The sequence below is a fragment of the Manis javanica genome, chromosome 17 (assembly GCF_040802235.1).
Source record: "Manis javanica isolate MJ-LG chromosome 17, MJ_LKY, whole genome shotgun sequence".
Classification (NCBI taxonomy): domain Eukaryota; kingdom Metazoa; phylum Chordata; class Mammalia; order Pholidota; family Manidae; genus Manis; species Manis javanica.
In genome coordinates this window covers 921,990-946,428 of record NC_133172.1, presented here as the reverse complement: position 1 = coordinate 946,428, position 24,439 = coordinate 921,990, and the positions used below count along the sequence as shown (strand labels likewise).

Below are 24,439 nucleotides of genomic sequence, written 5' to 3'. Positions count from 1 at the left end.
GCAACTAGGGAAATGGATGGTGAGCCCGTGGAGGAGGATCGGGCAGTGAGGGTTCCCAGAGCAGCTCAGGTTCCTGGAGGAAGAGCAAAGTCAATGGGAGACCCTCATGCGAAGTCACAGCACCAATGAAAGGGTATCTTGCCATGACCCTCCTTACCCAGAATGACTCAGGAGACACGGGCCCACGCAAGAGACTTTATTATCTGAAGGAGAGAGTGGCTGCCCCAGGGGGGAGAGAGAGGGAGAGAGAGAGAGAGAGAGAGAGAGGAAGAGAGGGAGGGAGGGAGGCAGCAGCAGGGAGAGAGAGAGAGCAGGGAGAGCAGGGGCAGAGAGAGAAAGAGAGCCAGCGAGCAGGGAGAGCAGGGGGAGGGGGGAGAAGAGAGAGGGCAGCAGCATGGTGCCTTTTATTGTTGCGGATCCACTTGGCCTGTTGCTTTGGGGGAGGGTCGGGATGTTTAGAGAAAAGGCGGGGGACGCCCAGTCAAGCCCCAGGCAAGCCCAGGCATAATTCTCACCAGCTTATGTGCTTGGGACCATAGGGTAAATGGAGGATAAATTACTATATTCTTACAGAGGGAATTCCACGTCCCTCCAAAAACAAAGATCTTCGAGGGGAATTCCACGTTCCTCCAAAAAGACCTTTGAGGGGATTCCACGTCCCTCCAGGTAGGATCTGAACGTCTTCCGAATCCTCCAGCGCCCCCAGCCCGTGGTGCACCTGTGCATCCACATAGACGGCTTCGGGCAGTACCAGGATTCCACAAATGAGCTCACGCACAGACAGGAAGCGGACACACAAGAGACAGGGAACGAACAAATACCAACTGTGGCCAGTCAGGCTCTCCAGGACGGGGTCCCTTAAGGTATTGGTGTAAGAATAGAAATAGGTTAGCATAAGCATAGCCATCTTAAAGGCCTAGAAGCCATTTTCTGAGTATGTGACTTAGAAAGAAAAACTGGAACTAGGTAAGGCCTTGAAAAACAAGCTAATCATGAGCACCGGGTGGTGGGCAGCTGTGGCCTTTAGTCAGCTAACCTTGGTCAGCTAATCCTACATACCAAGCTTATCGTGCAGAACCTCCCTGACAATTGAGGAGTGGTCTTATCTTGCTCCTGCCTAACCCCAGGATGTATGTCTTGCAAGAATAATGTGCAGCTGTGGAAAATTACTATGAGTTAAGTGTTTTGAAAATGCTATATAAACCCTTGGCTTTGAGTGCTCGGGGTCCTTGTTGAGACCCGCTGCATCGGGCTGACTTGGACCTCAGCTAGCTAACTGAATAAAGACTTTGCTTGAATTTACATCTCTATGCCTGTGTAGTTTGTTCTCTGGGGAAGCCTCGGAAGCCTGGACCCTAACATTGGGGATCCCGGATGAGACCCCAAATATGCCCAGGATTCGCGATCCCCAAAGACTGCTAGGGAGCCGAGTCCGATGCAAAAGCAAAGAGCCTTTATTCGAGCTAACTCGAGCTCAGTCTCCTATCTGCACGGACACAGCGGCGAGATGCCAGAGAGTGCAAGTTTCAAAAGCACAAAGCTTTTATAGGGGTCTAGGGGAAGTTGGTGGGGTGACAGTCGTAGCTCTAGCTGATTGCTGGGGAGCCTGAGGGTCTTGGCTGATTGCTCCGGGAGGTTTGCCTGGGAACTTTCTTGGGCGTGGGAACTTTCCCGGGCGTGGGAACCTTCCCGGAAAGGGGTCATGTCGGGGCCTTAGTTACTCAAGACCGAGGGCACAGAAGAAAATGGAGTCGGTCCCGGTTTGTCCTTTAAGGGTGACCAGCTGCAGACACTTCTCAGAAATTTGAGAACACCCGCCTTAAGGGGGAGCCAAGCCTTTCCCCTGCCCTTGGAGAATAGGAGCACGGCCTGCCAGCACCTCTTCCAGCGCCCTTTAACCCTGCAGGACCGGGTGAGGGGCGCCGTACTTCCAGGCTTGGAAAACGGTGAGAACTACATTACCCAGAGGGGCCTGCGCTGGGCGCCGTTGTGGTGAGCCAATGAAAGCTCCGGAGGTGGGCAGTTCCGGGGCTCGCCTAGCGTCCGGAAAGGGCTTCCGGCGTCCTCCCCGGGGCGGTGGTTTCGGCTGCATCTGTGTCGGTGCGCTGGGTGACTGACGCTGTACCTCCCGTTCGGGGTTGAGAAGGTGCGAGAAGAGGCGCTGTCCCTGCCGCAAGGAGGCGAGTGTGAGGCCCGGCGACACCGCCCACGGGCCCCCCGCCAGGGCCGGGATCGCGCGTGCTGCGCGCGGGTCGCCTCCTCTGCTCTGCGCCCGGCCCCGCTGCGCCCACGGAGTCCGATGGTGGCGGCCGCATCAAGGGGCCCGCCTCAGGTACCTGCCCGTCCCCGGGCCTCCCGCCCTCGCCCGCCCACCCTCGGGCCCTGAGTTCGGGCCCTGCTCACGGCCCACTGCCCAGGCCCCGGGCCCTGGACTGAAAGGCGCTCGTGGGCGGGGCCCCTGTTATGAGCACAAGTGTCACGGCGCGTAGGGCAGTTACGTGCGGGGGGACTCGGGAAACCTGGCTTCCTGTGGCTGCAGCATGGACAGCGGACAGCAGGTATGAGGAGAATGGCAGGAAGACCCGGGAGGAGGCCACTGCGGCAGCCCAGAGGGTGTGGACGCTGCGGGCCGGGTGGGGGGATTGGAAGTCGGAGAGAAGGTTGAATTCTGTATCATTCTTTTTTTTCCCCTGTCTTAGTAGATCTTTTATTTTCTCATTAAGAAGGTAAGAGAGAAGTCAGGGATGACTAAGGTTATTGGAAAAGTTCAATGACTGTTCGGGTGGAAGCTCCATCAGCTGGGATGTGGAAGTCTGTAGTATGATTAATTTTTGCTCAGGATATTACTGATGTTTTCAATGTGTTAAGTGTGTGAGATGTTTTGAAGAACAAATTAGTAGAGTGGGTAGCCAACCACACAGGTATGAAAAATTGGTGGATAGTATGCGGACCAGGGTGGAGCGGTGTGTCTAAGCTCAGGCCACCTAAGCAAAATTCCTGGGAAGTCCAAGATCGAAGCACTGGGAGATTTGTTTCCTGGTGAGGGGCTCTCTTCCTGTCTTACAGATGCCTGCCTTCTCACCTTAACCTCACATAGCCTTTCCTTGGCCCAGCAAAGTGGAATGAGCAGATGTCTTCCTTTGCTCCTAAGGGTCACACCCTTATGACCTAATCTAAACCTGATTACTTCCCAGAGGCCCCACCTCCAAATAACATCGTACTCGGAAGTAGGGCTTCAACGCAGGCATTTTAGGGGGATGCATACATTCAATCCACAGCACTGTGGGTCACATTTAGTGGAATAATCCTGATGATGTTAATAGCAGACCAGGAAGTCTGAAGGTTGGGTCTCATGCTTGGGCACCTGGTGGAGGTGATAGACATGACAGACAGAGGAGAGAAGTGGCACTGGGAACAGCATGGAAGAGAGGGTGATCTGGCAGGTGGCTGAGGCTTCTGAGCATTGCGCGCTGCTGACACACAGGTAGAGGCTTATATAGGAGTAACTGAGGCAAGATGACAGGTCAGTCATCCTGCTTATTCGTGGCTGGGGGAGCGGGTGGGGGCTCTCCAGGATTTTGTTGTGTCAGGAATTTGAGTCAGGCAGGAGGGTTATTTAAGCAGCACACATGGGTGTCTGGAGAACTGAACCTGGGCTGCAAAGCCTCTGGGACTGGCTTTTGGAATGAGGGTGAGGAAGAGAGGAAGGCTGTGACTGGTGAGAAATCAAGTGCAGTACAAGTGGGAAAAGTCTTGGTTGTATGAGATGCACAAGTGTTTCTGGGGGGCTGAGGTCGAGGCGAGTAATAGAGCCACAGCAGGAAGCCTTTAGAGCGGCACACTGCACTGCCACGGCCAGGGGGACCATTGGCAGTCTGGGGTGCTACCAGGTCCTGTTTGACGTAGGAGGGACAGGGCAGTGCGTTTGGTGCAGGGCAGGGAAGAGGCAGTAACCATGAGACAGACATTGGTAGAGTGATGTCCAGGCCGGGAGATGTGAACTGGCGGCCTGAGTGCTCTGGCATTGAGGATATAAGTGTGAAGTGTGAGCCCGACCCATTGCCTCTGTCTGAGAGGCATGACGTGGGAGACTGTAGAACTGCCTGGCCAGAGGGAGTATGTCCCTGCAGGCCGGGCCCAGAGCTTCGGTGCTGCCTGCCTGCCTGCCTGCTGTTGCTGTGGTTGGACACGGGGATAAAGGGCCTAGGAGGAGACTGCTTGTCAGTGGTGCCAGGCCCTGATGTTTCCTCTGAGATGGGGAAATGAGAAGGGTGAGCAGAGGGCAAATGAATGAGTGGGTGAACTTGGGGTCCTAGGAGAAAAGTTGATCATGGAGTGAACTGTCCCCATTATGGCAGGGCTCTGTGACCTTTGAGGACGTGGCCATTTACTTCTCCCAGGAGGAGTGGGGGCTCCTTGATGAGGCACAGCGGTTCCTATACCACGACGTGATGCTGGAGATCTTTTCACTTACAGCGTCCCTGGGTAAGGCCTTCATATTCCTCCCAGTGTCCTTAACTGGTCCCTCCCCGTCTCAGAGGCAGCTCTGTCCTTTCCACAGCCAGACCATGGTCTGTGCTGACTTCCCCCACTCCCTTGGAATATGTGCTACGGGTGCCAGCACGAAGCTCTGTGCACCCCTCAAGCAGCCCTACCACCTGCAAGGTGCACAGCCGAGGATCTGGGAGTCCCAAGTCTGGCAGGCAGCCTAATGGATGTCCCCTAGCTTGCCTTCTCCCTGGGAAGGTGACTGTCCAGATCCCTGGAACCTTGTGCCCATGTTTTACCTCCATCCTGTTTTTTTTTAAAGTTGAGATTTAATTGAGACATATAACATCGTATTAGTTTCAGGTGTACAACATAGCAATTCCATATTTGTATATATTGCAAAATGCTCACCACAGTAAATCGTTAACATTCATCACTGTACAGAGTTAAAAAAATTTTTTTATTGAGATGAGAACTTTTAGGATTTCCCCCTGACTGCATGTGTTAGGAATTGCAAACAATGTCGTGGTCACTGTGGACTTTTCTTGAAAGACTGCACTTTGAGATTCTACTGTAATAGGTCTTTCCTTTCTGTGGTCTGCTGATTCCAGAGTTGCTTTGGGTCTGTGCTGTCCACACACCTGTGTTGTCTTTCCCTGAGGACTTGCTTCATTCAGGTCCCATGTGGTTACACAGCTGTAAGTGCAGGGCGAGCCCTGGTTGCTTCACAGAGTGCACATGCCAAGATGGTGTCAGGACGCCTGGCACTGGTGCATGCCAGCTGAGGGAGGGCATGACATCATAGCTGTGTTCACATCATGCCAGGATCCTGCCATGTGTCCACCAGTGTTTTGGTGCAAGTGCCACTGGCCACATCACTTTCTTCTGCATAATTGACATTTTTGTAATTTGTCCTTTCAACTGTGACTTCCAGTCCCTGGCTGTCCCCACGCTTCTGACCTCCGTGTATCGCTTATCCTGTCTGCTGTACAGTCTGCAGTTCTCCCACAGTGATCCACACACAGTGTAGTATGCACATATTTTTAGGTACTCCTTGAACACCATGTACTCCGTTCAGCATGTATATCCCTGTGCCTGGACACAGCCATCTTTCCGCATAGCATGGCCATGTTCCTAGCTGACAAGGTCCCTGCTAAAGGCTGTTGTTCGGCCATGAGTCAGTCATCCTTCCTTTGCTCCCTGTGTGACACCCATACCTGTGTGTCCATTATCCCAGAATGTCTCTGTTATTCTGTGAACTTTACAGGCCCTCTACTGCAAAGCGGCCCTCCCTTTAGATTGCTGCCCATGAAAACATTCTCATGGATTTGTTCTTTGATTTAAATGTATGTGTACGGCACACACATTTTTGTTGACTTCTCCCTCCCACTGGCGTTAACCTTTACCGTATTAGCATTTCTCTGCCTTCAGATTGTTGGTGTGGAGCGAAGGATGAGGTGACTTCTGAGCAGAGTTTTCCTGTAGAAGATGCCAGGACTTCCATGGCAGGTCCATTGACTGAGAAGACCCATCCTTGTGAGAAGTGTGTCCCAGTCTTGAAAGACGTTTTACACCTGACTGAGCTCCAAGCAACATATCCTGGACAGAAACCATACTTGGGTGGGACATCTAGAGGCTTATTGTACAGTGAAAACCTTCACCAGTACCAAAAGTATGACAGTGGAGAGAAAATCTTCAAAGAAGACATTGACAGGGCCTCACTTGTGACAAGCTGCAGATTCCATGTGTCGGGGAAGCCCTTCACTTGGGAGGGTGCAAAGGACTTCTCAGCTCTATCAGGCCTTCTGCAGCACCAGGCCACTCCCAATGGTGAGAAACCACATGGCAGCATCAAGCATATGAAGTCCTTTAACAGTGGGAAAAGTTGTAACAAGTGGGTTGAATGCAGAAAAGTATTTAGCAACCCTCACACACTTCACCACCAGAGAGTCTGCACTGGAGATGGTCTTGATGAATGTAGCAACTGTGGAAAAGCCTTCAGCTGCAAATACAAACTTACTGAGCACCGGGAAGTTCACACTGGAGCAAGGCCGTATGAGTGTGGTGAATGTGGGAAATTCTTTAGGTACAAAAGCTGCCTCACTCGACACAGGACAGTTCACACTGGAGAAAGGCCTTATGAGTGTGGTGAATGTGGGAAATCTTTCAGTGAGAACTATGTCCTTGTTCAACACCAAAGAATTCACACTGGAGAAAGGCCTTACGAGTGTGGTGAATGTGGGAAATTCTTCCGCCACAAAAAGTCTCTCATTCAACACAGGACAGTTCACACTGGAGAAAGGCCTTATGAGTGTGGTGAATGTGGGAAATTCTTTAGGTACAAAACCTACCTCACTCAACACAGGAGAGTTCACACTGGAGAAAGGCCGTATGAGTGTGGTGAATGTGGGAAATCCTTTACCTGCAAAAAGTCCCTCACTCAACACAGGAGAGTTCACACTGGAGAAAGGCCTTATGAGTGTGGTGAATGTGGGAAATTCTTTACCCGCAAAGGCCACCTCACAAAACACAGGAGAGGTCACACTGGAGAAAGGCCTTATGAGTGTGGTGAATGTGGGAAATCTTTCACTGATAGCTCTATCCTTTTTCAGCACCAAAGAGTTCACACTGGAGAAAGGCCTTATGAGTGTGGTGAATGTGGGAAATTCTTTAGCCGCAAAACCCACCTCACTCAGCACAGGAGAGTTCACACTGGAGAAAGGCCTTTTGGGTGTGCTAAATGTGGGAAATCTTTCACTGACAACTCTGCCCTTGTTCAACACCAAAGAGTTCACACTGGAGAAAGGCCTTATGAATGTGGTGAATGTGGGAAATTCTTTACCCGCAAAACCTCCCTCACTCAACATAGGAGAGTTCACACTGGAGAAAGGCCTCATGAGTATGGTGAATGTGGGAAATCTTTCACTGAGAACTCTGCCCTTGTTCAACACCGAAGAGTTCACACTAGAGAAAGGCCTTATGAATGTGGTGAATGTGGGAAAATCTTTACCCGCAAAACCTCCCTCACTCAACACAGGAGAGTTCACACTGGAGAAAGGCCTTATGAGTGTGGTGAATGTGGAAAATTCTTTATGTACAATACCTCCCTCAATCGACACAGGACAGTACACACAGGAGAAAGGCCTTATCAGTGCAATGAATGTGGTAAATCCTTTAGCCAGAGCTCTGCCCTCCTTCAACACAGGAAAGCTCACTTGCAGTAAATGTGGGAAATACTTGAGCTGCAAATCTGACCTGTCAACACCAAAAATTCACACTGGAAAAGGCCTTAGACACTCAAAGAGAATTTACTCTTTCCATATTAAGTGTAACTGTTGGGGAAAAACCTCTGTGAGTAGCCACGTGTGGGGGGTTCACATATAAAGCACAAAAATCATATGAATACTCATATATTACTTGATTGTTTATAGTTCATGATTCGTGGTCAAAACAGAAACAGTTTCTGTAATATGAGTGCCCTTGTATTGTTCCCTATTTAAGAACTTGTTTGCTATGCTTCAGAAGATTGGAGACTGTTGAGAGTTGGACTTGATGATTGTGCACTGAGTTCCCTATACAGAGTTTTATCATTGTTAACAACCATTTGATTAATATAAGAGGTGCCCTCTCAGCACCACTCTAGTGCTGTTACACCTTGAGTCCCCTGGCTGGTCCTTTAAGGTCTCTGTAACTCCTGGCATCTCATCACTTATCTGTGGGTCAGAAGCAGGGAGGGACCGACAAGTCGTGCCCAAACAGGGACTGTTGAAACTCAGAGCGGGGACAATTGAGACTCAGAGCGGGGAAGCTCCACTCCGGGCACCCCTTAAAACGCAGAGCGGGGAAAGCTCCGACGATCGTGGACCCCTTAAGGCTCCCAAGAAAACACGCATGGGGACAGGATTGAGAGGTCAGGGACCCTATAATGGGCCAAAATGAAACCGAAGCAGCTAAACCAGAGGATTATTTAAAATTACTCTGTGCCCTCCTAAAAGCACCAAGAGTGAGAAGTTCTAAAAAGGACTTTGCTCAACTTCATAAATATATTAAAAAATATTGTCACTGGTTGCCACCACAGGGGACCCTTAGACAAGCTGATTGGGATAATGTATTAAGAGACTTTAAAAAGGCTCACAGAAGGGGATGTTATCCCTGTGCCTGTCTGGTGTTTATGTGATCTGATCACTCGCCTTGCAGTCTTTGCAAACGCCCCCCCCCCCTCCTGTCTGAAACCAAGTCAGACACACGAGTGTGAGAACTCTTGGATGATGTGGTGAAATCAAGGAAGCGATCTTCATCCCCACATCCGTCTGACTCCTCGTCCTCCTCTTCCTCTTCTTCAGAGACTGACGATGAGAGTTCTATTCGTTCCTCTTCTGAAAAATCCTTAGCCTCTGTTCCTGCTGCGTCTGCCTTCGCGGCAGGAGTACGTAAAGCCCAGTGGGAGGGTGATATAGATGCTTACCTGACACCCTTAGTAGCACCAGTTAATTTAACTCCTTTCCAGCCAGGTGAGGATCCCGATTTCCCATAAGGAGGGGTCAAAGCACTTTACACACCTATTCCTTACAAGACATTAAAAGACTTTAAACAGGCTATTTCCTCTTATGGTACTAATTCTCTAAATGTTGTGGGTCTCTAGAGGGTTGGTAGAACAGGAAAGGATGATTCCTCACGATTGGGATTTATTGGCTTGTACTTGTCTGGACTCTTCTGAATTTTTACAATTTAAAACATGATGGTATGAGCACAAACTTTGAGAAATCAGCATGCTAATCCTCCAATTCTTATAACTGCTGAACAACTAGCAGGACAAGGAGATTGGCTTCAGTTAGAAAGACAAGCTGGGTACGATGACACGGCAGTAACACAAGTACGTCTGTGTTGCCTAAAAGCCTAGGGAAAAATACAAGCAGTTGGAAAGCCTGCCTTACCATTTAGTAAACTTAAAGAGGGCTCTTCAGCCTATACGGGATAAATGGCCCTCAGCTTATATCATTCATTATATGGATGATATTCTCATAGCCCTGCCTAAACATTTATCTCTCAACACTATTCTCAGTGAAACAAACTGGATTAAAACAATGGCGATTACAAATAACCCCAATAGAATACAAATACAATACCCAATGAATTATTTGGGGAATAAAATTCAGGAAAGTTCAATAATCCCTCAAAATATTCAAATAAGGAGAGATCATCTTAGAACTTTAAATGATTTTCAAAAGCTCTTAGGAGATATCAATTGGATCTGACCATTATTAGGAATTCCTACTTATAAATTACAACATCTTTTCAATTCCTTAAAAGGACCCCCAGATCTTAGTAGCCCTAGAGACTTAACCTCAAAAGCTGAGGAAGAACTCAAGTGGATAGAACAACACACTCAAAAGGCTCGATTATCAAAAATTGACTTATACAAACCCTTCCTCTTATTAATTTACTTTACTCCCCATCCTCCCACAGGATTGCTCTGTCAATGTGACGGTTGGTTAAAATGGGCATTTTTGCAGTATCAAACTAAACCCTCCTTACAACCTTACATTGACAAAGTAGCCTCCATTATCCTGAAAGAACGACAGAGACTAAGACAGATGACTGGTCAAGACCCTCATTCCATTATTCTTCCATTATCTAAACAAAATATTATGCAAATACTTCAAGAAAATACTCATTGGCAGATTGCACTTTCTGATATTTTAGGAAATATTGACTGTCATTACCCTAAGAATAAATTATTTTCCTTGTTTCAGCGCCATGAATGGATCCTTCCTCAAAAAAGTCCTAATCCATTATGAAATACTGTTATCTGTTTTACAGAGCGGGGAAAGCTTTTAAAGCAGCCTATACAACTTGTTCTGGTTTGTGAAAAACGTCAAACGTCTTTCACTTGCGCACAGCGAAATGAGTTATATGCTGTATTGGAAGCTCTGCAAGATTTTCCAGGTCCTCTTAACATTGTCACTGACTCTGCTTATGCTGCCTTTCTGTTCCTCTATTAGAAACCGTGACATTGGGCACCGTACAATCTCCTATTAACACTTTATATTCTCTCAATTACAGGCATGTATCCATCAACGTCTACATCCTTTTTCATCACTCATACATGATTACATTCTAATGTCCTTTATCATACTGTAAAGATAAAGTAGACAAGCTTGTTTCTTTAGTTACTAACTCACCAGCTGAACACCATCACGACCTGACTCATTCTCCCTCTTTCACCTTACAGAAGCGTTTCTCTCTCTCTGCATGTGAAGCTTAAAATAGCTTGAATTCTTGTCCAACCTGTTCCCAAATTCTCCTCACAAGCTGGAACCGTTCCCAGGGGAACACGTCCTAATGCCCTCTGGCAAATGGATGTTACTATTGTTGCTGAATTTGGAACTCTTAAACATGTTCATGTTTCCATTGACACTTATTCTTCTGCTTCGTGGGCCACAGCTTTAACAGGCAAATGATCTCATGTTATTACTCATCTTTTACAAGCATTTGCAGTACTAGGCGTTCCTGCCACCATAAAAACTGACAGCACTCCAGTTTACCTCTCCTCTGTTATAGAAACTTTTTCAGCTATATATATCTGCGGGTCAGAAGCAGGGAGGGACCGACACACCTGCTTGAATCTTATATCTGGATACCACACACTTGAGTATCTCCATAAATTTCAATGATGTAGGGAGCATGTGTAACCTACCCAGGGTCTTTGCCAGGTTTATACTGCTAGTTTCTCTGACAGAAGCTGTTTTATCTCTATTACCTGGCAGGTCCACACACTATGTGTTGGTCACCATCCTAGTGTGCTCAGCAAAGCTGACCTTTGTGCCCTCCCATTGGTTGGAGGAAGTCATGGGAATCCTGAGCTCTTGTGGGGTCTTGTCCTTTCTCTCTGACACAGGGACACAGGGACCTGACCCTGTGTTACCTCAGAGAACACTGTCTAGGTTCTGCTGGCGGTTTGCAGAAAAGCACTGACTCTTAGAGACACAGTTGTCTCAGGTAGAGCTTGTGATGGGGTTTTCCATCTTCCAAGTCACCAAACCAGGAACTGCCTGTTTCACATGGCACTGCTTTGTGCAATAATAATGGTCTTTGGGCACTTTGAATCCTGGAAATTGTCTAAACTGTGTGGGGTAATTTGAAAAATCAATAGGGCTCCCAACCCAAACAATGAACAGCTTTCATGGGGATCCAAATGTTGGGTGCCTCAGAAGGAACAGACAGTATGATGGCCAAATATGGAGGGCTCCAGTTTTTACCTAGTTTGTGTTGCTGCCTGTGTGCCAGAGGCCTGTGACCTCAGAGGTCACCCTGAAGAACGGGCAGTTGTGACAACCCCTTGTGCTTCTGGAGAAAATGAGTTTTTTCTTGCTCATGGGAGATCTCACATGATGCCCAACTGCTGAAGGGAAGGTTAACCTTAGGTTCTGCAAAGGAACCATAATGTCCTGACACCCAGAATTCAGTGGGTTAGTGTCACTTACATTACTTACAGGGGCAATGGAAGTTAATTGGTACAGGAACAGTTGATTAATAGTGAAGGAGATTGCAGTAAACTATATGGAATGTGCCTCCTCTAAAGTTGCATCTGGTGTGGTTTCAGTGACAGGGGCTGCAGGATGAGTATACAGAAATCTCAGGACCTCCAGGGATGTTTATCTTGTGTGGCTGTAATCATTGGCAGACAAAAGGGTTTTGTGGATTCCTGTAGCTTCTCTGAGCTGCTTGCCTTGAGAACATCACTCTTACTATAAAGGCGACAAAAGAAGTATGGAAAGACGGGGATCCTGTAATCAGGGATGTCGTTTTTTGTGACCCAGCCAGCAGTCCTTTTGACTCGGGTGGAAATGGCCTTCATTTGTTTTTTAAAGATATTATTGATACACACTCTTACGAAGGTTTCACATGAAAAACAACGTGGTTACTACATTCACCCATAGTTTTTAGTTCCCCCCCGCATACTCCACTGCATTCATGTCCAGTAGTATAGTAAGATGCCACAGAGTCACTATTTGCCTTCTCTGTGCTACATTGTCTTCCCCATGATTACCCCCACAGCATGCGGGGTCATCCCCTTCTCCTGCCCTCCCCTACCCCACCCCTTTTGTAACCACTAGTCTCTTCTTGGAGCCTGTGAGTTTGCTGCGGTTTTGTTCCTTCAGTTTTCCTTCATTGTTATACTCCACAAATAAGGAAAATCCTTTGTACTTGCTGTTCTCCACCTGGCTTATTTCACTGAGCATAATATCCTCCAGCTCCATCCATATTGCAAATGGCAAATGGTAGGATTTGTTTCTTTCTAATGGTTGAATAGTATTCCATGGTGTATATGTACCATATCTTCTTTATCCATTCATCTACTAACAGGCAATTAGGTTGCTTCCATATCTTGGCTATTGTAAATAGTGCTGCAATAAATATAGGGATGCATATGCCTTTTTGAATCAAAAAAATTATATTCTTTGGGTCAATTCCTAAGAGTGGAGTTTCCGAGTCAAATGGTATTTCTATTTTTAGTTTTTTGAGGAACCTCCATATTGCTTTCCACAATGGTTGAACTAATTTACATTCCCACCAGCAGTGTAGGAGGGTTCCTCTTTCTCCGCATCCTTGCCAGCATTTGTTCTTCTTACTCTTTTTGATGCTGGCCATCCTTACTGGTGTAAAGTGATATTTCATTGTGGTTTTAATTTGCATTTCCCTGATAATTAGCGATGTGGAGCATCTTTTCATGTGCCTGTTGGCCATCTGAATTTCTTCTCTGGAGAACTGTCTCTTCATATCCTCTGCCCATTTTTTAATCGGGTTATTTGCTTTTTGGTTGTTGAACCGTGTGAGTTCTTTATATATTTTGAATGTTAATCCCTTGTCGGATATGTCATTTACAAATATATTCTCCCATTCTGTAGTTGCCTTTTTGTTCTGCTGATGGTAGACTTTGCTGTAAAGAAGCTTTTTGGCTTGACAGAGTCCCATGTGTTCATTTTAGCTTTTGTTTCCCTTGCCCAGGGAGATGCATTCAGGAGAAAGTTGCTCATGTTTATATTCAACAGATTTTTGCCTCAGTTGTCTTCTAAGAGTTTTACAGTTTCATGACTTACATTCAGGTCTTTGATCCATTTTAAGTTTACTTTTGTGTATGTGATAAGACAACAACACCAGCTGTTGAAGAGGCTGTCATTTCCCCATTATATATCCGTGGCTCCTTTATCGTATATTGATTGCTCAGGTTTATATCAGCTCTCTAGTCTGTTCCATTGGTCTGTGGTCTAGTCTTGTACCAGTACCAAATTGCCTTGATTACTGTGGCTTTGTAGTAGAGCTTGAAATTGGGGAGCATAATCCCCCCCCCCCCACAGCTTTATTTTTCCTTCTCAGGATTGCTTTGGCTATTCGGGGACTTTTGTGGTTCCATATGAATTTTTAAACTATTTCCTATAGTTTGTTGAAGAATGCTGTTGGTATTTTGACAGGGATTGCATTGAATCTGTAGATTGCTTTAGGCAGAATGGCCATTTTGACAATATTCTTCCTATCCATGAGCACAGGACGTGTTTACATTTATTCATATCTTCTTTAATTTCTCTCATGAGTTTCTTGTAGTTTTCAGGGTATAGGTCTTTCACTTCTTTGGTTAGGTTTATTTCTATGTATTTTTTTGTTTTTGATGCAGTTGTGAATAGAATTGTTTTCCTGATTTCTCTTTCTGCTAGTTCATCATTAGTGTATAGGAATGCAGCAGATGTCTGTGTATTAATTTTGTATCCTACAACTTTCCTGAACTCAGATATTAGTTCTAGTAGTTTTGGAGTGGATTCTTTAGGGTTTGTTATGTACAATATCATGTCATCTGCAAACAGTGACAGTTTGACTTCTTTCTTACCAATCTGGATTCCCTTTATTTCTTTGTTTTGTCTGATTGCTGTGGTTAGGACCTCTAGAATTATGTTGAATAAAAGTGGGGAGAGTGGGCATCCTTGTCTTGTTCCTGATCTTAGAGGAAAAGCTTTCAGCTTCTCACTGTTAAGTATAATGTTGGCTGGGGGTTTGTCATATATGGCTTTTATTATGTTGAGGTTCTTGCCCTCTATGCCCATTTTGTTGAGAGTTTTTAATCTTGACTGGATATTGAATTTTGTTAAATGCTTTTCAGCATCTATGGGGATGATCATGTGGTTTTTGTCCTTTTTGTTGATGTAGTGGATGATGTGGATGAATTTTCAAGTGTAGTACCATCCTTGCATCCCCGGAATAAATCCTACTTGATCATGATGGATGACCAGGAGTTTTGTTCTTGGGTAGTTTTTTGATTACTGATTCAACTTTGTTACTCTTAATTGGTCTGCTTAGACTTTCTGTTTCTTCATTGGTCAGTCTTGGAAGGTTGTATTTTTCTTGAGAGTTGTCCATTTCTTCTAGGTTATCCAGTTAGCATATAGATTTTCATATTATTCCCTAATAATTCTTTGTATTTCTGTGGTGTCTGTCATGATTTTCCCTTCTCGTTTCTGATTCTGTTTATGTGTGTATATTTTGTTTTTCTCTTAATAAGTCTGGCTAGGGGGTTGTTTATTTTGTTTATTTTCTCTAAGAACCAGCTCTTGGTTTCATTTTTTTTCTATTATTTTATTCTTCTCAGATCTTTATTATGTCCCTTGTTCTTGCTGACTTTGGGCCTCATTTGGTCTTCTTTTTCCAGTTTCAATAATTGTGAATTTAGACTGTTCATTTGGGATTGTTCTTCTTTAAATAGGCCTGGATTGCTATGTACTTTCCTCTTAGAACTGCCTTTGCTGCATCCCACAGAAGTTGGGGCTTTGTGCTGTTGTTTTCATTTGTCTCCATATATTGCTTGATCTCTTTTAATTTGGTCATTGATCCATTGATTATTTAGGAGCATATTGTTAAGACTCCATGTGTTTGTGAGCCTTTTTGTTTTCTTTGTACAATTTATTTCCGGTTTTATACTTTTGTGGTCTGAGAAGTTGGTTGGTAGAACTTCAATCTTTTTTAATTTATTGAGGCTCCTTTTGTGGCCTAGTATGTGGTCTATTCTGGAAAATATTCCATGTGCACTTGAGAAGAATGTGTATTTTGCTGCTTTTGGGTGTAGAGTTCTGTAGATGTATGTTAGGTCCATCTGTTCTAGAGTGTTGTTCAGTGCCTCTGTGTCCTTGCTCATTTTCTGTCTGGTTGATCTGTCCTTAGCCGTGAGTGGTGTCTTGAAGTCTCCTAAAATGAATTCATTGCATTTTATTTCCTCCTTTAATTCTGTTTGTATTTGTTTCACATATGTCAGTGCTCCTGTGTTGGTTGTATAGATATTTATAATGGTTATATCCTCTTGTTGAACTGACCCCTTTATCATTATGTAATATCCTTTATGTCTCTTTACTTTCTTTGTTTTGAAGTCTACTTTGTCTGATACAAGTACTGCAACACCTGCTTTTTCTCCCTGTTGTTTCCATGAAATATCTTTTTCCGTCCCTTTACTTTTAGTCTGTGTATGTCTTTGGGTTTGTGGTTAGTCTCTTGCAGGCAGCATAAAGATGGGTCTTGCTTTTTTATCCATTCTTTTCCTCTGTGTCTTTTTATTGGTACATTCAGTCCATTTACATTTAGGCTGATTATCAATAGATATTGCTCATTTCCATTGCAGGCTTTAGATTCGTGGTTACCAAAGGTTCAAGGGTAGCTTCTTTACTATCTAACCATCTAGCTTAACTCACTTATTATGCTACTATAAACAGTCTCATGATTCTTTATTTCTCTGCCTTCTTTTTCTTCCTCCTCCACAATTTATATGTTAGGTATTTTATTTTGTACTTCTTTGTGTTTCCCTTGACTGTTTTTGTGGATAGCTGATTTTATTTTGCATATATTTAGTATTTGTTTTGTCTACTTTCTTTGCTGTGGTTTTATTTTCTCTGGCGACATCTATTTAGCCTTAGGGGTGCTTCCATCTAGAGCAGTCCCTTTAAAATACACTGTAGAAAAAGAATAATAATAATTAAATAAATAAATAAAATACACTGTAGTGGTGGTTTGTGGGAAGTAAATTCCCACAACTTTTGCTTATCTGGAAATTGTTTAATCCCTCCTTCAAATTTAAATAACAGTCTTGCTGAATACAGTATTCTTGGTTCAAGGCCCTTCTGTTTCATTGCACTGAATATATCATGTCATTCTCTTCTGGCCTGTAAGGTTTCTGCTGAGAAGTCTGATGATAACCTGATGGGTTTTCCTTTGTAGGTGATCTTTTTTCTCTCTCCGGCTGCTTTTAATACTCTGTCTTTGTCTTTGATCTTTGCAGTTTTTATTATTTTATGTCTTGTTGTTGTTTTCTGTGGGTCCCTTATGTTGGGAGATCTGTGGACTTCCATGATCTGAGAGACTATTTTCTTCCCCAGCTTGGGGAAGTTTTCAGCAATTATTTCTTCAAAGACACTTTCTATCCCTTTTTCTCTCTTCTTCTTCTTCTTCTGGTACCACTATAATGCGAATATTGTTCTGTTTGTATTGTCACACAGTTCTCTTAATATTCTTTTGTTCCTGGAGATCCTTTTTTATCTCTCTGCCTCAGCTTCTCTGTTTGCCTGTTCTCTGGTTTCTATTCCATTAACAGTCTCTTGCACCTCATCCAATCTGCTCTTAAATCCTTCCATTGTTTCACTTCTGTTATTTCCCTCTGGAATTCATCCCTTAGCTCTTGCATATTTCTCTGTAGCTCCATCAGCATGCTTATGACTTTCATTTTGAATTCTTTTGCAGGAAAATTGTTGATTTGGGTATCACCAGACCATCTCTCTGGTGTTTGAGGGGTTTTGCACTTTTCATTGTGGAATTAATATATAAATCAAGTATAGAAATCTAATATATAATCATGTATGACTTGATTATTTTTCCTGTAAGTCCTGATAACTGATCAGGAACAGAACAAACAAGACCAAAACAGTTTCTGTGACCTAATTGCCCTTGCTATTGTTTTAATACCTTGTAAGATGTCATGCCCCAGGAGACTGGAGACTGCCAAGGATTAAGTTTACAGTTAGTTAATGGTTGTCTATTAAGTCTCCCCCCCACAGAATTCTATTGTTGTTAACATGTATTTGCTCAATAAATATGAAGGGTGCCCTCTCAGCTCCACTCTTGCACTGTTACGCTTGAGTCCCCTGGCTGGCCCTTTCAGATCTTCAATATCTCATTGCATCTCCTCCCTTCTCTGTGGGTCAGAAGCAGAGAGGGACCGACATTTCATGGTGATGGAAGTGATAGCCGGCCAGTGGCACGTGTGTGTTAGCTGAGAGAACAAAATCCCTTCCTGCTTACAGGTTGCCTTGCCCATCTCCACTGCCTGTGCCAGTCAACCACACACAGGGAGCAGCCTCTGGGTTGATCCCCAGAGCTCTGGTGGATTGGGTGGCCCTCAGGATGACCTAGGGCACTGGCGGGGATTGTAGGCAAGCAGCACATGTTTACTGTGAGAACAGAGCCCCTACATGCTTCGTGGACTCTGTGCCAGTTTCCTCTGTCTATGCCGGTTACGCAGGTGCAGGGGGCAGCCTCAGGGTTCATCCCATGAGCTTATGTGGGTGGGGCAGCCCTTGGGATGGCCTAGGGCACTGGCAGGGGTTGCTGATGAGCAGTGTGTGTTCACCATGAGAATAAAGCCCCTTTGTGCATTCCAGACTCTGCATGGGTCTCTGATGTCTGTGTCAGTTGACTGCAGGCAGGGGGCAGCCTCTGGAACTGGCCCAGTTATCCATGCACTGGGAGAAGCCTCTGTGTGGTTGCTGTGGGAGAGGCTACTCCCCGGTTGCTCCACAGCAATGGCAGGTCAGCTGGTTCGCTTGCAGTGCTGGTGAGGGGGAATGAATGGCAGGCTGCTTACTGCCATTAGGGGCTTTGGAGCTGCGTTGCCACCCACGGGGTTAGGGTGCCTAAGGTTCCTTAAAGTTCCCAGCCTGCTGGGCTGAGTGTGCCAGGATAGTTTTGTCCACCTGTTAAACCCTTGTCACTTTAAGACTTTTAAAGTGCTTGCTTTTCTTTTGTCCCAGAGGAGCCAGCTGTGGGAATCTGTTCGCAGTCTTAGTCTCAGATTTTGTGTTTCTGTTCCTGTAATATCCTGTACACCATGCAATGTGTGTCTGTGCTCCTGGTACAGATTACTAGGGCGGGTTATTTAGCAGTGCTGTGCTTCCACGCCCTCCCCACTCTTGATTCTTTTCCTCCCACTGATGAGCTGGGGTGGGGGGAGTGCTTGGGTCCCACCGGGCCATGGCATTATATCTTACCCTTTTCGTGAGATGCTGAGTTCTTGCAGATGTAGATGTAGCCTTGCCTGTGTACTGTATCTTCTGGTTACTCTTATAGGAATAGTTGTATTTGCTATATTCTCAAAATATATGGTTTTGGGAGATTTCCACCACCCTACACACACTGACATCTTGAGAATCTCCATCTCACTTTCCATCATTCTTATGTAAAATATTTTCTATTATTTTGTGCTTCATCTTTATATTTAATTTTTTCATATCTTTCATCTTATGTAAATTGTACCTTTTCACAACATACTCCACTAAGTTTGTTACAATATGGCTTCTGTTTTATGCATTGCTTACTAAGTATTTGTCATAAATCATGTTTTCAAAAAATATATGCTCTCCTATATAGTTTATCTGTTAGATTTAGATTTCTCTATTTATGTACATATTTTTATTTTAAAATATTAAAACATTTAAGAACACATATATAGATGTTTCTATCTGTCTAAATGGCATGCAGTAGAAATTCAGCTTTATTTTTTTAAATAAATGTGCAAATATTTTAATTTGTATCGAATACACTTTTCTTTCCCATCTAATTTCTCAATTCATTTTTATTCACACTAACTTCATACTGTTTTTCATACTTGTAAATCTTTAGTTCTACTCACAATATTATGACTATAATACTTTGTTCTTACTTTGTTCATATATTAATATTAAATATGTGTTCAAAGTATGGTGTTTAAAGTAGAATCAAAGTAAAACCTTTTCTTTTCATTAAACCCAAATTTGGGACACATTTAGGCCTATTTATTTTTTTGATTTCATTTTTAAGTTATAGTTTATAATATTTTTGTTATCATATATAGTTAAATATGTAAAAAATTTTAAGCCAAAGCCACAAACCAGGTATATTGAGAGCAGTCTGACTTCACACTTTCTCCTCTACTACATCTCTACTATCACCTACAGGTACTCATATTTATAAACTTTCAAATTCTTCTATTTTAAAAAGATAACCATATGCACATAAGTGAATGGAGAATATATTGATTATATTCCCCTTTTGGGAAAATAAAGCTAACTGTTGAAAATACTGGGACACATTAAATTTTTTATTTAATTGTATGTCCTGGAAAAGCAGCACTAGAGAGAATGTTACTTTTCACAGCTGTCTAGTGCTCCACTGTGAAAATGCTCTACAATTCAATTAGTTTCCCCCTGATTGCCATTGGGTTTGTTCTAATTTTTTTTATTATAATCCTGCATGAAATCTTTTGCACACATGAAGACATGTACATATTCATATTGAACTGAAAAATTAGGTGATCTAGAAATGTTCTTAGTATTATGAAAATAACCAAATTTTGTTTTTATTTTTCCAGATTCCTTGACTCAAAGCCATAAACCCATATCCCCTTTAAATCAGTGAAATGTCTTATACTAATAAGCATAGGTGTTATTTTCCTCACTCAAGCTGGAGTTGGGGTCTTTGGAAATTCCTCACTTCTTTGTCTTTATAGCTTTACTTTGCTTACTAGACACATGTTGAGACTCACAGACTTGATTCTCATCCAGCTAGTCATAGCTAACAACCTGATTTTCTAAAGAAAGGAATTCCTTGGACAATGGTAACATTTAGGCTGAAATATTTCCTGGATGATATTAGATGTAAACTTGTCTTTTATTTACACAGAGCTGCCAGAGGGGTTTCCCGCAGTACAATGTGCCTCCTCAGTGGTTTACAGGCCATAAAGCCCAACCCCAATACCTCCAAGTGGATAAAGCTCAGGAAGGTATTCCCAAACTGAATTGGCTTCTGCTGTTTCCTGTGCTGGACACTGCATATCCTGTTAAATATCATGATTACTATTAATGTTACTGCACCAAGAAAGAGCAAAAACATGACTAGGGAGAGAATGCATAGATGCTGTAATTCATCCATTCCAAACAAATCTGTAGTCTTACTACACAGTCTTCTTCTACTACTACACACATTGAGGTTATGTGTTTGGGTCTCATGGGCTGACCCAGTGGCTACATGGTCCTTGTCCTGCATAAACACAAGCAGCAACCTTCATAAGAGTGTATATCAATGATACCTTAATAAAAATTTTTAAAGAAAGCACCCGCAAGCAATCTAATTAGTAAACAAACATGAACAGACATTTCACTGAAGAGGATACATGAATGACAGAAAAGCACAAGGGAAGTTATTCAACATCATTAGCCATGAAGGAAATGCAAATTAAAACCACACCAATCAAATGGCTAAAACAAAAAACAATGATACAAACAAATTCTGGAGAGGATGTGGAGAAACTCACTCAACTCATACACTGCTGGTGGTAATACAAAATTATATAGGCAGTCTGGGCAATTTGGCAGATTCTCAAAAAATTAACATGCAACCAAGGAGCCAAGATGACAGCATGAGTAGGGCACTGGAAATCTCCTCCCAAACCCATACATATTTTTGAAAATACAACAAATACAATTATTTCTAAAAGAGAGACCAGAAGGTACAGTACAACAGCCAGACTACATCTACATCTGTGAAAACTCAGTGCCCCATGAAGGGGATAAAATACAAGCCATGGCCTGGTGGGGCCCGAGTGCCCCCTGCCACCCCAGCTCCCTGGCAGGAGGAGAGGAATCAGAGCAGGGAGGGAATGGGAGCCCAGGACTGCTAAACACCCAGCCCTAGTCATCTGCACCAGGAACGCAGACACACATTGCGTGGTGTGCTGGATATTAGGGAACCAGAACAGGAAAATCAGCAAACGGGACCCTGCAGCCAGTGCCCCTGGGACAAAAGAAAAGTGAGCACTTTTTGAAAGTCTTAAAGGGACAGGGGCCTCACAGCTGGACAGAAGCATCACAGCACACTCAGCCCAGCAGCTGTAATCCTGGGAAAATTCAGGTGCTCCAGCCCCCTGGGAGGCAGCGCATCTCTGAAGCCCTTCATGGCAATAAACAGCCTCCCATCCATTCCCCTCTGGCACAACCCCACCATAGCAGGGGAGCAGCCTGAGAGTGGCGGCACCCACAGCAGCCACCCAGGCCAGACTCAGAGGCCCCACCAGCACACACAGACAGAGGAAGCCAGAACAGGGCTCCAAGGGTCACAGTTCTCACAGGACAGCACACTTGACACACCTGCCCCTCCCCACCTGCCCTGACAGCTGCCCCGCCCATGGTGGCTCAGGAAATAAAACCGGAAGCTGCTCCCTGAGTGCAGGTAACCTGCACAGGCAGCAGAGAAGGGCAAGGTGCAGGAAGGGACATTGTTCTTCCACTTAACACATGCGCCAACTGCCCACAGCTTCCTCTATTGCCATGGAAAGGCAGAAAAATTTGATCCAGTCCAGAATCACACAGACAACCCCAGAGAGGGAGCTGGGGGAGATAGATTTAACCAATCTTCCCGAAAAATAATTCAAAATAAAGGTCATAATCATGCTGATGGACATCAGAGAAATATGTAAATAAAACAGTCTCTGGAAGGACTTAAGAGCAGAGTGGATAAGGTGCAAGAGGCTGTTAATGGAATAGAAATCAGGGAATAGGAACACCGAGAAGCTGAGGTAGAGAAAGATGAAAGGATCTCCAGGAAGGAAAGAACATTAAGAGAACTTTGTGACCAATCCAAATGGAACAATATTCATATTATAGGGGTACCAGAAGAAGAAAAGAGAGAAAAAGGGATAGAAAGTGTCTTTGAAGAAATAATTGCTGAAAACTTCCCCAAAGTGGGGGAGGAAATAGTCTCTCAGACCATAGTGGCCCACAGAACTCTTAACACAAGGGACCCAAGGAAAACAACACCAAGACACATAATAATTAAAATGGCAAAGATCAAGGACAAGGACAGAGTATTGAAGACAGCCAGAGAGAGAAAAAAATCACCTACAAAGAAAAAAAACCTCAGGTTATCATCAGACTTCTCAACAGAAACCTTACCGGCCTGAAGAGAATGGCATGATATATTTAATGCAATGAAACAGAAAGGCCTTGAACCAAGAATACTGTATCCAGCACGATTATCAGTTAAATATGAAGGAGGGATTAAACAATTCCCAGACAAGCAAAAGTTGAGGGAATTTACCTCCCAAAAACCACCTCCACAGTGTATTTTAAAGAGACTGCTCTAGATGGAAACACTCCTAATGCAAAATAGATGTCACCAGAGAAAATAAAATCATAGCAAAGAAAGCAGACCAACCAAATACTAACTAAAGGCAAAAAGTAAAATCAACTACTCACAAAAGCAGTCAAAGAAAACACAAAAGAATTCAGAATAAAACACCTAACATAGTATGGAGGAGGAAGAATAAGAAGGGAGAGACATGAAGAATCATCAGACAGTGTTTATAATAGCTTAATAAGTGAGTTAAGTTAGACACTTACCTAGTAAGGAGCTACCCTTGAACCTTTGGTAATGATGAATATAAAGCCTGCAATGGCAATAAGTACATATCTTTCAATAATCACCCTAAATGTAAATGGATGGAATGCACCAATCAAAAGACACAGAGTAATAGAATGGATAAAAAAGTAAGACCCATCTATATGCTGCTTACAAGAGACTCGCCTCAAACCCAAAAACATACACAGACAAAAACTCAAGGAATGGAAAAAGATATTTCATGCAAACAGGGAAAAAAAAGCAGGTGTTTCAGTACTAGTATCAGATAAAATAGACTTCAAATCAAAGAAAGTAGCAAGAGATAAAGAAGGACATTACATAATGATAAAGGGGTCAGTCCAACAACAGGATATAACCATTGTAAATATATATGCAACCAATGCAGGAGCACTGACATATGTGAAACAAATACTAACAGAATTCAAGGAGGAAATAGAATGCAATGCATTCATTTTAGGAGACTTCAACACACCACTCTCTCCAAAGGACAGATCCACCAGACAGATAATAAGTAAGGACACAGAGGCACTGAACAACACACTAGAACAGATGGACTGAATAGACATCTACAGAACTCTACACAAAAAAAAGGAGCAGGATACACATTCTTCTCAAGTGCACATGGAACATTCTCCAGAATACACCACATACTAGGCCACAAAAAGAGCCTCAGTAAATTCAAAAAGATTGAAATGCTACCAACCAACTTTTCAGACCACAAAGGCACAAAACTAGAAATAAATTGTACAAAGAAAGCAAAAAGGATCACAAAAACATAGAAATTTAACAACATGCTCCTAAATAATCAATTGATCAATGACCAAATTAAAATAGGGATCAAGCAATATTTGGAGACAAATGAAAACAACAGTACAAAGCCACAACTTCTGTGGGACACAGCAAAAGCAGTTCTAAGAGCAAAGAATATAGCAATCCAGGCCTATTTAAAGAAGGAAGAACAATCCCAAATGAATAGTCTAAAGTCACAATATTGAAATTGGAAAAAGAAGAACAAATGAGGCCCAAAGTCAGGAGAAGGAGGCACATATAAAGAACAGAGAAGAAATAAATAAGATCGAGAAGAATAAAATAATAGAAAAAATCAATGAAACAAAGAGCTGATTCTTTGAGAATATAAACAAAATAGATAAATCCCTAGCCAGACTTATTAAGAGAAAAATAGAATCAACACACATCAACAGAATCAGAAACGAGAAAAGAAAAATCATGACAGACCCCACAGAAATACAAAGAA

At 43.6% G+C, this 24,439-nt stretch overlaps 1 protein-coding gene and 1 pseudogene across 1 annotated transcript; both read left to right on the top strand.

Moving 5' to 3' along the window:
* Window positions 1-2,042: 2,042 nt before the first annotated feature.
* Window positions 2,043-7,955, top strand: LOC140843000 (uncharacterized). The gene is made up of 3 exons (XM_073226027.1): window positions 2,043-2,332; window positions 4,359-4,485; window positions 5,920-7,955. The coding sequence occupies exons 1-3, from the start codon at window positions 2,300-2,302 to the stop codon at window positions 7,710-7,712; spliced, it is 1,953 nt and encodes a 650-aa protein (XP_073082128.1). The 5' UTR covers window positions 2,043-2,299; the 3' UTR covers window positions 7,713-7,955.
* LOC140847070 (vomeronasal type-1 receptor 1-like) lies at window positions 7,872-24,439 on the top strand (annotated as a pseudogene).

Coding starts and splice junctions, on each gene's coding strand:
- LOC140843000 (XM_073226027.1), top strand. CDS start 2,300: ATGGTGGCGGCCGCATCAAGGGGCCCGCCTCAG. Junction 2,333..4,358: donor CATCAAGGGGCCCGCCTCAG/GTACCTGCCCGT, acceptor CCATTATGGCAG/GGCTCTGTGACCTTTGAGGA. Junction 4,486..5,919: donor TTCACTTACAGCGTCCCTGG/GTAAGGCCTTCA, acceptor CTCTGCCTTCAG/ATTGTTGGTGTGGAGCGAAG.